Source organism: Chelonoidis abingdonii, chromosome 7, assembly GCF_003597395.2.
Source record: "Chelonoidis abingdonii isolate Lonesome George chromosome 7, CheloAbing_2.0, whole genome shotgun sequence".
Taxonomy (NCBI): Eukaryota; Metazoa; Chordata; order Testudines; family Testudinidae; genus Chelonoidis; species Chelonoidis abingdonii.
This window is the reverse complement of record NC_133775.1, coordinates 70,066,083-70,082,056: the sequence shown is the minus strand read 5'-3', so window position 1 is coordinate 70,082,056 and position 15,974 is coordinate 70,066,083. Positions and strand designations below refer to the sequence as shown.

At 47.1% G+C, this 15,974-nt stretch overlaps 1 protein-coding gene across 1 annotated transcript in view; it reads left to right on the top strand.

The window, feature by feature from the left end:
- LOC116839185 (regulator of G-protein signaling 5-like) overlaps positions 1-15,974 on the top strand; it is a 76,641-nt gene that overhangs the window by 12,022 nt on the left and 48,645 nt on the right. The window contains exon 2 of the mRNA XM_032804922.2: positions 13,884-13,994. Within this exon, the coding sequence (XP_032660813.1) occupies positions 13,884-13,994 (111 nt within the window). The remainder of the gene's footprint in view (positions 1-13,883; positions 13,995-15,974) is intronic.

The following is a 15,974-nucleotide window of genomic DNA, read 5'->3' as shown; positions in this document are numbered from 1 at the left end:
TTGGCCAAACTGGACAGTCTCTATGCAAAATAAATGGACACAAATAGACATCAAGAATTATAACATTCAAAAACCAGTCAGAACGCTTCAACCTCCCTGCACACCCAGACCTAGAAGTGGCAGTTATTGGAATTACTTTGCAACCTGGACATTAAATTAGGCCTGAACAAAGACTGGGAATGGATGGGTCATTACAAGAACTAAAAAACTAATTTCTCCATGCTAATTTTCCCCTACTGTTACTCACACCTTCTTGCCAACTGTCTGAAATGGGCCATCCTGACCACCACTACAAAAGCAATTCTTCCTCCTGTTCATAATAGTGCACTTTGTATGTCTTGTTAGAACTGGTCAGGCAACTCTCATCTCTCTCTCCCCCCACTGTACTTTACACTCCATGCATCTGATGAAGTTGGGGTCTAGCCCACAAAAGCTTACGCCCAAATAAATTTGTTAGTCTCTAAGGGTATGGCTACATTAGAAATTTCAAAGCGCTGCCGCGGCAGCGCTTTGAAGTGTGAGTGTAGTCAGAGCCGCAGCGCTGGGAGAGAGCTCTCCCAGTGCTGCTTGTAAACCACATCCCTTATGGGTGTAGCATGCAGCGCTGGGAGCCGATCTCCCAGCGCTGCCGCCCTGATTACACTGACACTTTACAGCGCTGCATCTTGCAGCGCTCACGGGGGTGTTTTTTCACACCCCTGAGCNACACTTCACAGCGCTGCATCTTGCAGCGCTCAGGGGGGCGTTTTTTCACACCCCTGAGCGCAAAAGTTGCAGCGCTGTAAAGTGCCAATGTTACCAAGCCCTAAGGTGCCACAAGTACTCCTTGTTTTTTCTTGGTCTTGTTACTGCAGCAGCTTATTTTATTGGTTACTTTTTGAACCCATTGACTCATCACAGGATTCCATTCTATTAAAGGGACAAAGGCAGGGGAAAGGGTACTCAGGCCACCCTGGAGTTTGGGTGCACTAGCAGAGTTGGGGCTGCAGCAGCACTGAAGGGAACAGTTGGGGTTCACTGGCAGAGCTGTGGGGGGTTGGGATGCAGGAAGTTTGGCATGCACTGGCAGAGCTGTGGACTGCAGAGGCATTGGTGTATATGGCTGGGGTGCACTGGCACAGCAGTGGGGTGGAAAGAGGTTGGGTGCACCATCAGAACTGAGGATGCAGGGTGGCTGGGGTACAGTAAGGTTGGGGCATAATAAGGGGTTGGGTTGCACTGGCAGAGCTGGGCAGCAAAGGGGTTTGGGGGTTCAGGTCAGGTGGGATGCAGGCACATTGGGGTGTAGTGGTGGAGCTGAAGGGTAGAGGCAGGTTGGCATATAGGGGTGTTGCAATGCACTGGCAAAACTGGGGGGTGCCATGCATCCCTCACAGAGCCCCCAACATCTCTACCTACGCAGCTATCTATTCTCATTTATTCCTTTCCCTGTAACCCTCTGCCCCTTGCTGCAGTCTCAAGTCCTTCTCCCACTATTCCCTTACTCCTCCAACCTCTAATAGCCCTCCTCTCCCAGGAAGCAGTCACATGTATATTTCCGCCCCCATACTTTGATTACATTTCCCCAACTTCCGCCACTAGAACTGCCACCCATGACTCAAACTATAGCAACGGCCAGCCATTTAGTCCAAAACTTCTTTTGTCATAGGTGGGGGTTGATTCATTCTGCCTTAGTTATGTTAATGGAAGGGGGAGTTCACAGCCTTCCAGGGGTCTGTAATTATACCAGTCGTTAGTGCCTCTCAGTTGGAGTGACCAGACAGTAAGTGTGAAAAATCAGGACACTTATTTGGTAGGGCAGAGGGAAGGGAGGGTATAGTTGCATATACAAGACAAAACCTCTACTCTCAGTTTAACAGTACAAGGCAGCAGAAGTAAACCATTTGGTGACAGGGGGCTGTAACTCAGGAACCCCTTATTCAAGTCACCCCAACTTTGGAACTCTAGTGCCTCTGTCCCCTAATAAGACACCACATTTCAAAGCAATGTGATTAACCATTAAGTTTTAAAACCACTTACAAGCATTGATCTTTAGACCATAAAATGATGGGACTAGAAACCCTCTAGCTACCTCTGTATTAGTGCAGGTGCAGTGTAAAAAAATTTATTTTTTCCTAGATACCTGTTCTTGGATTGGGTCCCCAGAAGTTCAAGGGTACCATGCACTACCTGGGATAAAATGCAACAGATTTATTGATGTGATATGGGTCAACATGGTCTCAGTTTGTTCTCTAGCTCTGGGGAAAACAGTCCTAGAAAATTTTTTAAATTACTGTTTTGAGGGCTTGTATCTCTGGAGTTCCTGGCTCAAATGATTCCAAATTTGGAATAGGAACCTGTCTTTTATCCTCTTGAATCACACCAAATTTCAAAGGAATCAGTCTAGGCATATTAATTTTAGAGGACTTAATGTCCCCTTTAAGCATATCACAATGCAACTTTAACTTTCTGTGCCATGGTAACATTACAGATACTGAAATTCCGGCTACAGAACTGTTAGCTACACCGCAGGGATGTCATGGGAATGTGCTAGGTAGTTTAATGTTGTGCAGAGTGCTGGCTAGCCTCAGTTCAGTAATGTTGTCTTTCCCAAGGGGGCAAGGTAGCATCACTTAGGTACAGGACATCTGGCACAGCCAGCCAAATGTCTGTGTGCTTGTCTCCACTACAGTTATGGCACTGCAGCCAGATAGCAAGTGTGAAAAATCAGGATGTGTGGGGTAACAGGGTTCTATGTAAGACAAAGCACATCATCATCAAGATGGTCCCTATCAAACTGGGACATCTGGTCACCCTACTGTAGCATACAGTGTAGATACTTGCTACAGCTGCAGAAGCAGGTTTTCTGTCACTGTAGTAAATCCACCTCTCCAGAGGCCATAGCTAGGATTGACCTGAGTTCCAGGTCTAGACCAGGCCAGTGTTAATGGTCTGCAGCCTCTCTCAGGCACACACATGGACATCTTCCTGCCCACTACTGAAGCTCACAAAGCTACATTGCTTTCCTCTTCATGGTTTATCCCTCCACCCAAGTCACACTGAAGGTCCCACCCCCTTCTGGGGTATTATCAAAGTCTCCCCCAAATAGGCTACCCCAGCACACTGCTCCTACAGTGACTTGTAGTGGAACCTGAGCTCACCTCTACACCAGGTTCTAATCCAGGGACCAGCGATTTAGATGCTGAGGGTTTTGTTCCCTCAGTGCCCCTCCCCTGAACTGCTTCCTACACTACCTATGTCTCTATTGCCAGCTCCCTGGCTTATAAAAGCCCTGCCTGTTTTTGCCCAGGTGAACTTTATCCCCAAGTAAGCCTCATTGCAGCCTAGCTCCTCTCCAGGTGCAGCCTATGGCTAATTGGTCTCACTTGCCCATTTTAACCCCACCAGGGCTAGTGTGGGGTGAATGCCCCAACACAATGACCTTTAGGAACAGAAGGCATAATCCAGGAGTGAGCCCCAGGCCTATTGATTTATGCACCTGCTATCACAAGCAACCTCATCATACAATTGTACTCATAAATTTGCACTCATAATTAAGTTGATTACCTTCACAACCTCTATTGAGAGGCTCTGCCACTCTCTGTCTTCTAATTTCTGGCCTGAATTTGTTCGTGGCCAGTTTATGTTCATTTGTTCTTGAGCCAACATTGTCTTTTAGTTTAAATAGCTCTTGTCCCTCTCTGGTGTTTGTTCTCTATAAATACATCAGACAGATAATCAGATCCCTGCTCAGCCTGCATTTTGCTAGACTAAACAAGCCAAGCTCTTCCAGTCTCCATTCATAAGATAGGTCCTCTATTCCCCTCATCATCTTAGTAGTTCTTCTCTGTGTCTGTTCCAGTTTGAATTAATCTTTTGTGAATATGGGTGACCAGAATTGTACACAGTATTCCAGATGGGGTCTTTACCAGTGCCTGGTACCGTAGTATTAATGCTGCCCTATCTCATGGCCAGGGTGGCATGAGTGGCACTGGTAGTGGCATGGGGACCCCTTCAAGACAGGCAGGGGCAGAAGCATGGGCCCCCTTTCCCCTTCAGAAGTGACTGTGTGTGGCCCCCTTGGGAGCAGCTGGGTATAAGGTGAGCTCCCCCCTACGTACCCAGCAGTTGAAGTATCTCTGTGGGATTGGGTCCTAGGCCCACTATGCTCCACCCCTCCCCACAGAGTCCCCTGCTGGTGGGGTCCCTGGAGCCCCTCCCCAGAGTGGGGCTGGTGGGGTTTCTGAAGCAGTGGGACTGGGAGATAACACCCAACTGAGATACATGGGATGTATGTTCCTTCTCAGAGTGATGGGCTCAAGCTCTCTGCAGATACAGGAAGTGTCACTGTGTCAGTCAGTCATACTCAGGACAGTTTCCCCTCTTAGAGCAATGAGATCAGGCTTTCTGCAAATTCAGGCAGTATTGCTGCATCAGTTACACTTGGAGCAGCTCCCCCCCACTCAGAGTGGCAGGCTCAAGCTTTCTGCAGACAGGCACATGCAGGACAGTTCCTCCCCTCTCAGAGCTATGGGCTCAGGCTCTCAGCAGATTAAGGTAGCTTCACTGTGTCAGTTACACACATCTTTTCCAGCTTTTTTTTTAAATTGAAACCACGACGGCTAAAAGTTTACTTAGAAACACTTTTTCCCTCTTTAAATGAATCCTGAGATTCAGCTGTAACCAAGTAACCATAGCAGCCAAGACCCTATGTACAATGTGTATACCATATGGTGTGTATACTATAATCTAGCTCTGGCTTCAGAGCCGAGACTATGGACACTGGGGTGGTGAGCAGTCTAAATGGGCGTTGTCTTATCAGATAAATTTTTAGGAACCTAGGATATCTGCTGTTAAGACATGGGGTTCTAGCTGGCAGTGGGTGAGGATAAAAAAAGCACCAAGCAAGCCTGGCTTTTTTAGGATTACCCCGGGCTACCATGTGCTCTGCTGGCCCCTGGTAGCCAAACCCTGTAGCTACAGAGCAGGTTCTCACCTGTGTCCCACTGGGGGGTGCACAAATGTGAATAAAATGGATCTGGTTTCCATAGCCCATATTAGGCATGGAGGTGTATCCACAGATCCCAGCATGCACAACTCCATCTTTTCCTAGGTACCCTTCCCCTGTTGATTCCATACACTGCACTCTGTTATTAAAACAGGGGCAGGCCTGGGCCACTCCATAGAGCTTTGTGGGCTGCCCTGCTCCTATGGGCACTTCTTGGGCCCACACTGCAGAGGAGGTGATTGCTAAAGTGCTTCTCCTAGAATAACTGTCAGGAGCCAGAGAACAGCCCACATAAGCAAGGTGCAGCTGCCATTTGAAACATGAGCCTCTCCTGGGTGGTTAGGGTGACTATGACAGTGTCTTAACACAGGAGATACCCCGGGCAATGGGATCATGGGGCTGCTCACCCATCACTGAAGAACATGGCTTTTCCAGGTCATGTTTATAGATTTCTTGAAAGCGCAAGTGTAAACGGGTGTGGGACTCACCACCCGGCGCCTCCTGCTGGTGACTCTGAGAATTAGCTCTGTCCAGTGGAGCACCCCCTCCTGGTGGTGTCCTGTCCATTGTTCTGCCCTCAGTCGGCGTCTCTGGACCCGCATTGCTCCCTGCTCAGCGGCATCCTCTTTGGGGCCACTGCCCTCCTGCAGTGCCCCTTAGTCTATCTGCACTCCCTTCCGGGGATTGATCATCTGGAGTCCTCCACTCCAGCCTTCATGTGCAACCACTCGCCCTCAAAGTCTAACCCCTCTTGGCAGGGATCTGGCATGGTCTATAATGGCCGCTCCCTACAGCCAGTGGCTGGATGTACTGCAAGGAGGGGGGGGGGGGGGGGACCCAGGCCCGCCCTCTACTCTGGGTCCCAGCCCAGGGACCCTCTGGCATCAGCCTCACTGTCCTCCTTTTCCTCCTCAGTCTGTTTCCCTGGGCTGCTTCCCCTAGGGCCCCTTGCACCCGCTAGGCCCTTCCCCTCAGGGCCTGCAGCCTGGCAGCTAGAGCCTTCTAGCCTCCCTGAGCCTGCACTGCACAGCCCACAGTGCTAGTCTCCCCCTTGAAGACTGACCTCCCTTCAAAGGCCTGGGACAGATAGACTGCACCTGCTCTGGGCAGCCTTTATATACCTCTGAGCCTGGCCCTGATTGGCTCTCTACAATCTGGGCCCTGATTGGCTCCCCATAAGCCCTTTTCTAATTGGCTTTAGGGCTGCGCACGCTTCCTGGCCTGCCACAGCCCATTCTCACAGGGAGTGGGGCAGTCCGCCCCACTACAGCAAGCGATGAAAACTCTCTTTGCATCTGCTGAGAACTCAGGCTTGCTTGGTGCTTCCCATCCCCACCATTTCCTGAAAAGTCAAGGACAGAAGGGTCACTTTTGGAAATCCTGGGATTTCCTGTGTACATACCAGAGAGAATGAGAAGAATATGGGATTGATGACTATCATGATTAGAAACTAGACTGAGATGGCCAGACCCTGAGACCCTGTAAGCTACCTCTCCCTCACTGGAAGGCATTCAAATAGGGCTAAAGAACTTTTAAAATGAACCCAAATAATTTTTCCAGTGATGGCCTATGGGGGAGGAGAGCAGCTGGCTCTGCTAAGCTATTCTAACACAATGGAACTGGCTTTAGCATCCATGCCTTGGCCATAGAATGTGACCTTATAGGGTACATTTTGAAGTTCCTCTTTGCCATAACTCCACTGCCTCTGTGTTCTTGTCTGGGTTAGTTTACACTCCTCCTTAGCCACCTTTCCTGCTACACAGCTTCCAGCAACCCCTCACTGGGTCAGCTTTTTACTATTCACTGAATGCCAAGACTTGCATATCTCTCACATCTTTCCTTCCAATTTACAGCCAATAGGCAACCCACAGGACTTTTCATGTCATCACTGAACCTGGCCCCTATAGCCAGTTCCAGAAACCTGCATACACAGACATGGGCAGGTACTGGTACATTCATACTTACAGCACGCATGTGCACACACACATACATATCCTAAAGACATAGTAATAGACTCATGGTTCAGTGAGAACTCACTGTCTGTGGGCCAGGAAGTGAGGCCACCAGGGCCAACACATGCCTAATGCTCAGCAAGGTGAGAGCTGCACTGTACTGGCCTGGCAGGGTCACACTGACTTCCCCACACTTATTAGAATCAACAAACCAAATGGTGAGAGAACAAAGGGACCACACTGTACCTGAGAATGGTGAACTGACACTTAAAGGGAAAAGCAGAATCTTAACAAAATACATAGTGAGACACTGGAAAGTGTTCTCTTTTGTTTAAAGTGGTGTCCACACAAACCAGGACACACAGCTAGTAAATTGCTATTTGGGATGATGACAAAGTTGAAGCAAACCACAGGGCTCCCTATATTGGGTGTCATTATCTCAGATCTCCTCCCATGGCTGGAGAAGCCCCAGGCCAGAAGAACCCCAGGCTGCCCCTACCCCCACCAAGGGAGCCCTAGGCTGGCCCCAGCTGGTCTGGCCAACTGACCTGAGCCAAGGCCAGTCTCAGCTCTGCTGGCCAGCTGACCAACCCCAATCCTGGGCCAGCCCTAGCTGCCCCAGCTGCACCAGCCGGCTTACCAACCCAAGCCTGGGGCCAGCCGACCTGAGTGCCAGGCCGGAGAATGGGAAAGGCAATGCGCCTCACCTCCTGAGACCCCCAGACTCCCAGAAGAAGAATGCTGAGCTTTTTATATGTGCCATGCAGGTTCCGGGGTGGCTGAGAAGGTGGTATCTGCTACTCAGCTTCCCAGGTTCATCAGTAATCTCTCTGGAGTCCAGGTAGATTACTGATGAACCCAGGAAGCTGAATAGCAGATCCCACCACCTCAGCTGCCCTAGAACCTGCATAGCACATAATAATAATCAAAAACCCACAACCTAGTGTCCCTCAGCAGTGACTCTGCCAGGGTAGGCTGAGCCTTCCCTGGCCTATTATATCCGCCACCCATGGATCCAGCTAAATAAATTAGTCTTGTTTCTTTCTACACAAACCCTGCATGCAGTGCACTGGGGAACATGGGGCTCATGCATGAGACACTAAACAACTTTGCCCCTGTACTCCCAGTTGTTCTGAGAATGGGATGGCACAGGGGACCAGTGTTGGACAACAGCAAAATCTGAGAAATGGAAACTCAGGGTTGGCTAAATTCTGGGGGAGAAAGGAGCACAGACTGTTCACATGTGGTTTCCCTATGGATTTGGTGGAGTAGGGGTATTCCCCAGCCCAGCCCATCACTGGACAAGAAGAGGCTCAAAGCCTTTGATCCCATGTAATATGGGATGGAGACCTGCTCTGTTCCTTATGCTAGCCCCTTTCAGAAAGAAGGCAGTGCTCACAAAGAACCCATCCCAGGCTGCAACTGAGCCCCTCTGAGTGGGGGTCACCCAGACAGCACATGCTTTAAGGGGAGAGCAGTACAGTCTTAAAGTGTCTGGGCAGTTCTCAGTGGCCTCCATGAAGTTTAAATCTGTTCCCTGCTGACTTCCACTCGATGAAGGTCAGGCCACTCCCCATTCCTCTTGTCCAGAACCTTGATTCCATGTAAAACATCCCTGAGGGGTCTGAGGAGGAGCAGGGGAGCAGCTGTCTCCTTCATTGGGCTGACTTCTTTCTCACTGGCATAAATGCCCCTATTTGGAGTAGAGCAGAATAGTGTCCTGTGACTGCCTCAGCCATTGCTCTCTCATGTGAAATGGACCTTCCCTGAGGATTTGGGGAATCTGTGTGTGCAAGCTATGAATTCTATGTGAGATGATTAACTCTCTGTGTATATCATTGCCAAGCTGCAACCTGCATTTGCCTTCTCTATTGTTTGTTTTCCTCCATGTTGGACTGGAATTCCAAAGGAGGGTGGCAAAACAATAAAGAAATAGGGTTGTTGATGGTCAAGTGACAACTGTTTTATCATGGGAGAGGTCATGTAGCAATGAGGTTTCCTTGTAGGACTCTGTAGTCACTACTGAGTCTGACCATGGAGTCATGGAACAGAGGAGATTGGAAGGTTACAGAGGGCAGAAGCTGCTCTCAATTCTGCCATATTTCACAAGCTTAATATGAAGGAAATTGCTGCAGGAGCTGGGTGAGGCAGGGGCGCCATGCCTTTCTGAATTCACATAGTCCCCAAAGGACTCGCCAGGAAAGGGTGAGCTAGAGAGGGGATATATATGTTCTATGGCTCTGTGTAGATCTTCGGTGATTCAGTAAAATGCAATAACATGTTAAACTCTGTGCAAGTGTCTCTGTATGTTGTATGCTACACCTACCATGTGCCTGTCAGGGTTCCTTCTCCACTATGAACTCTGGGGTACAGATGTGGGGACTCACATGAAAACCCCCCTAAGCTTATTTCTACCAGCTTAGGTTAAAAACTTCCCCAAGGCACAAATCCTTTCCTTGTTCTTGGATGGTATTGTTGCCACCACCAAGTGATCTAGACAAAGATTCAGGAAAAGGACCATTTGGCGTCCCTGTTTCCTCAAAATATTCCCCCAAGCCCCTTCACCCCCTTTCCTGAGGAGGCTTGAGAATAATATACCAACCAATTGCATTTAATAAAAGTACAGACCAGATGCTTTTTTTTTTTTTAGGACACTAAAATCAATCAGGTTCTTAAAAGGAGAACTTTATTATAAAGAAAAAAGTAAAAGAGGCACCTCTGTAAAATCAGGATGGAAGGTCATTTTACAGGGTGATAAAAAGATTTAAAACACAGAGGATTCCCCTCTAGGCTCAACTTCAAAGTTACAAAAACAGGAATAAACCTCCCTCTTAGCATAGGGAAAATTCACAAGCTAAAACAAAAGATAATCTAACGCATTTCCTTGCCTTTACTGACAATTTCTGTAATTTTAGATGTATCATTGCAAGGTATCTTTTCAGGAGATGGTTTACCTGCTTGGTCTGTCTCTCTCTCTATCCAGGGGGAACAAACAAAGAAAGCACAAACAAAACCACCTCCCCACAGATTTGAAAATATCTTCTTTTCCCATTGGTCCTTCTGGTCAGGTGCCAACTAGGTTAATTGAACTGATTAACCCCTTTCAGGTAAAATGATTCTGTACCTCTGTCTGTACCTCTGATCAGGAGGAATTTTATGCTACTGCATACATAAAGGTTGTTAGTTACCCTTCCCTTTATATTCATGACAGTGCCCCGGAGAAAGTTAAACTACCTCGGGAGGCTAACACCCTCAGGGAGGGTTAAGCTACAGGGAGACTCTGTAACAGTCAACACTGATTCCACAGACTGAGCAGGAAACTGTGTGGTCTCTGCTCCCAGGAAGGGGTGCTAGACAGAAGGTCTTCACCTCATTAGTGTGCCTAGGGACCTGAAGACTGGGGCTGCGTGGGCTTTGTTCAGACTCCAGAGGCTTAAAACATCTGGGGGATCCAGAAGCTAGATTCACCCTAAGCCATCTATTGGGCTGCCATCATGGGGAGCCTGATCAGACCGGTGACAGCATTATGCTGACTCCTGGCTCTCTTTTAGGTTCTGTCTCTGATATAGGGGTTTCTAACTGCTTCCATCTCTTTACTGCTGGCATGCAAGGAAGCCTTGAGTGCCTGCAGTGATTACTCATAGCACAGTTTCTGTTACATGCTACATCACAAGGCTGTTACTTAGGTTGCAAGGCCAAGCTCTCAGGGCTTAGGAAACGTCAGTCCTGCTGCCTATGCCGTTTAGGCCCCTTGTGCACATGCCCAGTCAGGTGAGATTTCCAGAGCAGATAAAGGAGTTAGGCACCCAAAGGTCAATGGGATTTGGGCACCTAACTCCCTCAGCTCCTTTCAGAACCCCAGCTTCAGCCTTTGCAACGTGTACTGAGTGGGGGAGATCTCAGGGTGATGTTTATGAAATTTAATGTGCCTGTTTGTCAGTTTAGTATGGTGATTGTGGGCTCACCAGGGGTAACGTCCAGCAGACGCTGACAGGCCTGTGCACAGGAAATGAAGACCAATGCTCTTCAGGGCCCTGCAATCACAGGTAATTAAAGACCAGAGTAGAAAGCCCACAGTTTTGACATCCAACTCTGTCCCCCCATCCCTGGTGAAGATGCATAAACTGATTTGAACCTTGGTCAGAGCAAGAAATTTTGGAGGCTGTACTTGAAGCCTGTACTTTCACTAGGGAGCAGAGGGACAAGGAAGTGTGAGGAGCCTGAGATAGTGCCTGGTTAATTACAGTTGTATCACATGTTTTTCATATAGTCTGTTTTCGTTCTCATGTAACTAAATTAAGTGGACATGTTTAGTCTGGAGAAGTGAAGACTAAGTGGAGACCTGATAATAGCCCTTAACAATATGTTAAGGGCTGTTATAAAGACAGTGATCAATTGTTCTCCATGTCCACTGAAGGTAGGACAAGAAATAATGATTTTGATTTGCAGCAAGAGAGATTTAGGTTAGGTTCTAACTTTAAGGGTAGTTAAGCTCTGGAATAGACTCCAAGGAAGGTTGTGGAATCCTCATCACTGGAGGTTTTTATGAGCAGGTTGGACAAACACTGGTCAGGGATTGTCTAGGTTTACTTGGTCCTGCCTCCGTATGGAGGGAGAGACTAGATGACCTATCGAGATCCCTTCCAGCCTGACATCATGCATCTCTGTTCTTGCTCCTTGCTCCCTCGTGTCTGCTGCATCCCCTCCTAGCCATGTGCCCCATGCAGGCTGTTCCTGTACACCCCAGGGCTGCAGCTCACTCCTGCCCAGGGTGCCAAGGACCCACCCTGGCCTCTCTCCAATCTCTGTACAATATATCTGCCCATTTGCCATCAAAGCTGCTTTTGGACGGAAAATTGGGGGTTTCAGCTTAATGAAATTTTCACTAAAAGTGTCTGCTTTCCACTAAAAAGCTGAATGCCCAACAACTGACTGGGGGTGTGGTCCAGCCAGGGACCCCAGCCACAGGGAGAAAGGTGGCATGAAGCACCTGAACTACAATTCCCAGAAAGCTCTAAGGTGCCATTTCCAAATTGAAAAATGTCAGTTTTCAGCCAAAAGTTTCAGTTTTCAATTTTTTCACTGAAAAGTCAAAGTTTTATTGGAAATAGAGCCTCATTTCCAACATGACCTGTGGCACGGCTCTTCATGGCAGAGCATCCAAACCATGCAAGGGTGCAGTTCTGTGAGGCATCTCTTGCTGAGCCAGAGCCTGCTGTGTCGGAGCTACTATACCTCAATACACAAAGGGCAGGCACATGCTTTCAGATAGATTGACCTATGCTTAGAGCCAAGGAACAAATAAATAAGGAACATCAAATGCTGCATGTCCATGAGAGAGTACCCCCAGTCTGTCTTCTGCACGTTCAGTTCACAATGGTTGTCTGTCTCCAGCCCATGAACAGCAACCTTAGAGGCAGACAGGAAACAGAAGCATAACAACTACATACTATACAGCTACCACATAAATGACTGTCTCTCATGGCAGGGCTTGTGCCTCCTTCCCAGGCAAGTATGCTCAGTAGAAACATGATTTTGGAATTCCCCCCCGAGACCTTTTCCATTCAACTTATCCAGAATACCTTTTCCAGTTCTGGGAGAACATTTCATCCAGTTCTCTGGGATCCAAACCATTCAGTTTGACTCTGGATTTCATCAGTTAGGTTTTTTCATTTGGGATACAGCGAAGCTACACTGAGTTAATCAGACTCAAGCCTAGGGCATGGGTATAGGGTGTACCCACATCCAAAGTTGCACAGACAACCTCTTTCTTTACACACATTTACACATTATATTGCATTTTCTATACATTACATCACACATTTTTGGCTTGGCTTGGTTACTTCGCAGGAACCAATCCTCTGTACAGTATGCTCAGTCCATGTGCTGTTAACGTGGAACCTGATCTTTACATTCCAGTTTATCTTGTCCATAGTATGCTGGAGTCAGGATGTTTGTGCTAGCTAAGATAATCAGCAACACCTTCACGCTAGGAACTGTTTGTCAAGCCCACTCAATATGCAGCGGCAGTCAAAAAATCGAACAGAATGCTGGGAATATTTAAGAAAGGGGTAGATAATGGGATAGAAAATATTATGTTGCCTCTGTATAAATCCATGGTACACCCACATCTTGAATACTGTATGCAGATGTGGTCGCTCCATCTCAAAAAGATATACTGGCACTAGAAAAGGTTCAGAGAAGGGCAACAAAAAATGATTGGGGTATGGAACGGCTTCTGTCTGAGGAGAGATTAATAAGACTGGGACTTTTCAGCTTGGAAAAGAGATGGCTAAGGGGAGATATGATTGAGGTCTATAAAATCATGACTGGTGTAGCGAAAGTAAATAAGGAAGTGTTTTTTACAACTTATAACACAAGAACTAAGGGTCACCAAATGAAATTAATAGGCAGCAGGTTTAAAACAAATAAAAGGAAGTATTTCTTCACACAACACAAAGTCAACCTGTGGAACTCCTTGCCAGAGGATGTTGTGAAGGCCAAGACCATAACAGGGCTCAAAAAAGAGCTAGATAAATTCATGGAGGATACGTCCATCAATGGCTATTAGCTAGGATGGGCAGGAATAGTGTCCCTAGCCTCTGTTTGCCAGAACTTGGGAATGAGCAACAGGAGATGGATCACTTGATGATTATCTGTTCTGTTCATTCCCTCTGGGGCACCTGGCACTGGCCACTGTCAGAAAACATGCTACTGGGCTAGACGGACCTTTGGTCTGACCCAGTAGGGCCATTCTTATGTTCTTATTTACAATTTAACCTTCCATTCACCTTCTCAGTTATGCCCACAGAGAAATGAGGCAAGTTACCTATGTCAAGCCAGGACTACGCATGATCATAGTAATCATTGCCAAGAGACATTTATATGCACTCTGAAGAGTCTCTCTCCACCGTCTCTTCACTCTTGCTTTATGTCCTCTGCAGAGCAAAGGAGATCAAGACGAAGTTGGGCACGCTTCTCCAGAAGCCTGACTCGGCTATTGACCTGATCATCCCATACCCAGAGAAGCCGGAGAAGCCAGCCAAGGCCCAGAAGTGAGTACTTCCCCATTTATCAAGGCTGCTTTGTCAGACACTGGAGACACTGGGTCATTAGAACTGAGTGGAATGACCTGTTATCCTGAACCACACTGGCTCAAGGGGCATTTAGTTTTACTGGGGGGCTGAGGGCTGCTTGTTTCTGCTTTTCTGTTAAATTTTCAAATCCGTTGCCTAATCTAAACAGAATGTCCTGGCCAGTTCTCTGAGGGGTAATTCTAGGTGCCTCACCATGTCTCTCTGCTGTTCCAGCTAGATGTGGTGCTCTTCTCAACTTCCTTTCCTAAACTGCAGCTGGGTGTCATTAAACAGCTCTGGCCTACAGCCTCAGTCCAGCTGCTTTTCGTGTTAGGTGAAGTGATGTGTTGCTCATAAAATGAGGCACCTGAGGGGTTGTAATTTGTCTGTAGCATCTAATAGAGAAAGCATGATAGATGTATGCAGAAAGCTACTGTTATGTATGAGTTTTTCCATTCTCTTTCCCCCTTCTTTTTCACTCATTTCTGCCGTACTTTTGGGTTTGCATGAAACTTTTATTATTCTAGTTATTTGATTTTTAGACTATGATAGCCCCCACATAGAATATTAGGGTTGGAAGGGACCTCAAAAGATCATCTAGTCCAACCCTCTGCTCAAAGCAGGATCAATCCCCAAATGGCCCCCTCAAGGATTGAGCTCAAAACCCTGGGTTTAACAGGCCAATGCTCAAACCACTGAGCTATCCCACCCTGGGTCCCAATCAGGGGAAGAGAACTCAGGGCCTTGGCCTCAAACCTCTAGAAAGAAGTAGCATTTCCCTGGGGAAGTCACAGAGCACTGGAGGAAAGTTACTTTGTGTTGATATTTAAAAAGGATAAGAATGGGTAACTACAGGCCCATCAGCCTGACATCAATCACAGGAAAAACTGTGGAAACTCTGATATGGGAGACAGTGGAAAAGAATTAATAGATGGCAGCATAATTAATGCCAATCAATATGGTTTTACAGAAAACAAGTCTGTCAAACAACCATGATTTTATTTTATTTTTTTAATGAGATTGCAAATTTGGCTTGACAAATTGTTGGCAAACTACTGAGATTTATTTAATTCATTTGCCTCAGTATTAAATAATATGCTAGTTAAAATAATTAGCAGCACCAAAAAGAATTAATGTAGCACATATTAACTGGCTTAAAAACTGGCTAACAGATAGATCTCAAAAATAGACTGTAAAATGGTGAATCATCATTCAAAGTGGGTGTTTCTGTAGGGCCCTGCATGAATCTGTTCTTGGTCTTACTCCTCTATCTTTAATAATGATCTTGAAGAAAATGTAAAATCTTTGCTGGTCAAACTTTCAGATGACACAAAAATTGGTGAAGTGGTAAATAATGATGGGAACAGGTGAATTAAAATAATAGAATCACAGAAGATTAGAGTTGGAAGAAATGTCAGGAGGTCATCTAGTCCAACCCCCTGCTCAAAGCAGGACCAACCCCAATTAAATCATCCCAGCCAGGGCTTTGTCAAGCCAGGCCTTAAAAACCTCTAAGGATGGAGATTTCACCACCTCCCTAGGTAACCCAATCCAGTGCTTCACCACCCTCCTAGTGAAACAGTGTTTCCTTATATCCAATCAAGACCTCCCCCACTGCAACTTGAGACCATTGCTCATTGTTCTGTCATCTGCCACCATTGAGAACAGCTGATTTCCATCCTCTTTGGAACCCCCCTTCAGGTAATTGAAGGCTGCTATCAAATCCCTCCTCACTTTTCTCTTCTGCAGACTAAACAAGCCCAGTTCCCTCAGCCTCTCCTTGTAAGTCACGTGCCTCAGCCCACTGATAATTTTTGTTGCCCTCTGCTGGACTCTCTTCAGCTTGTCCATATCTTTTCTGTAGTGGGGTGCCCAAAACTGGACGTGATATTCCAGATGTGGGCTCACCAGTGCTGAATAGAGGAGAATAATCACTTCCCTCGATCTGCTGGCAATGCT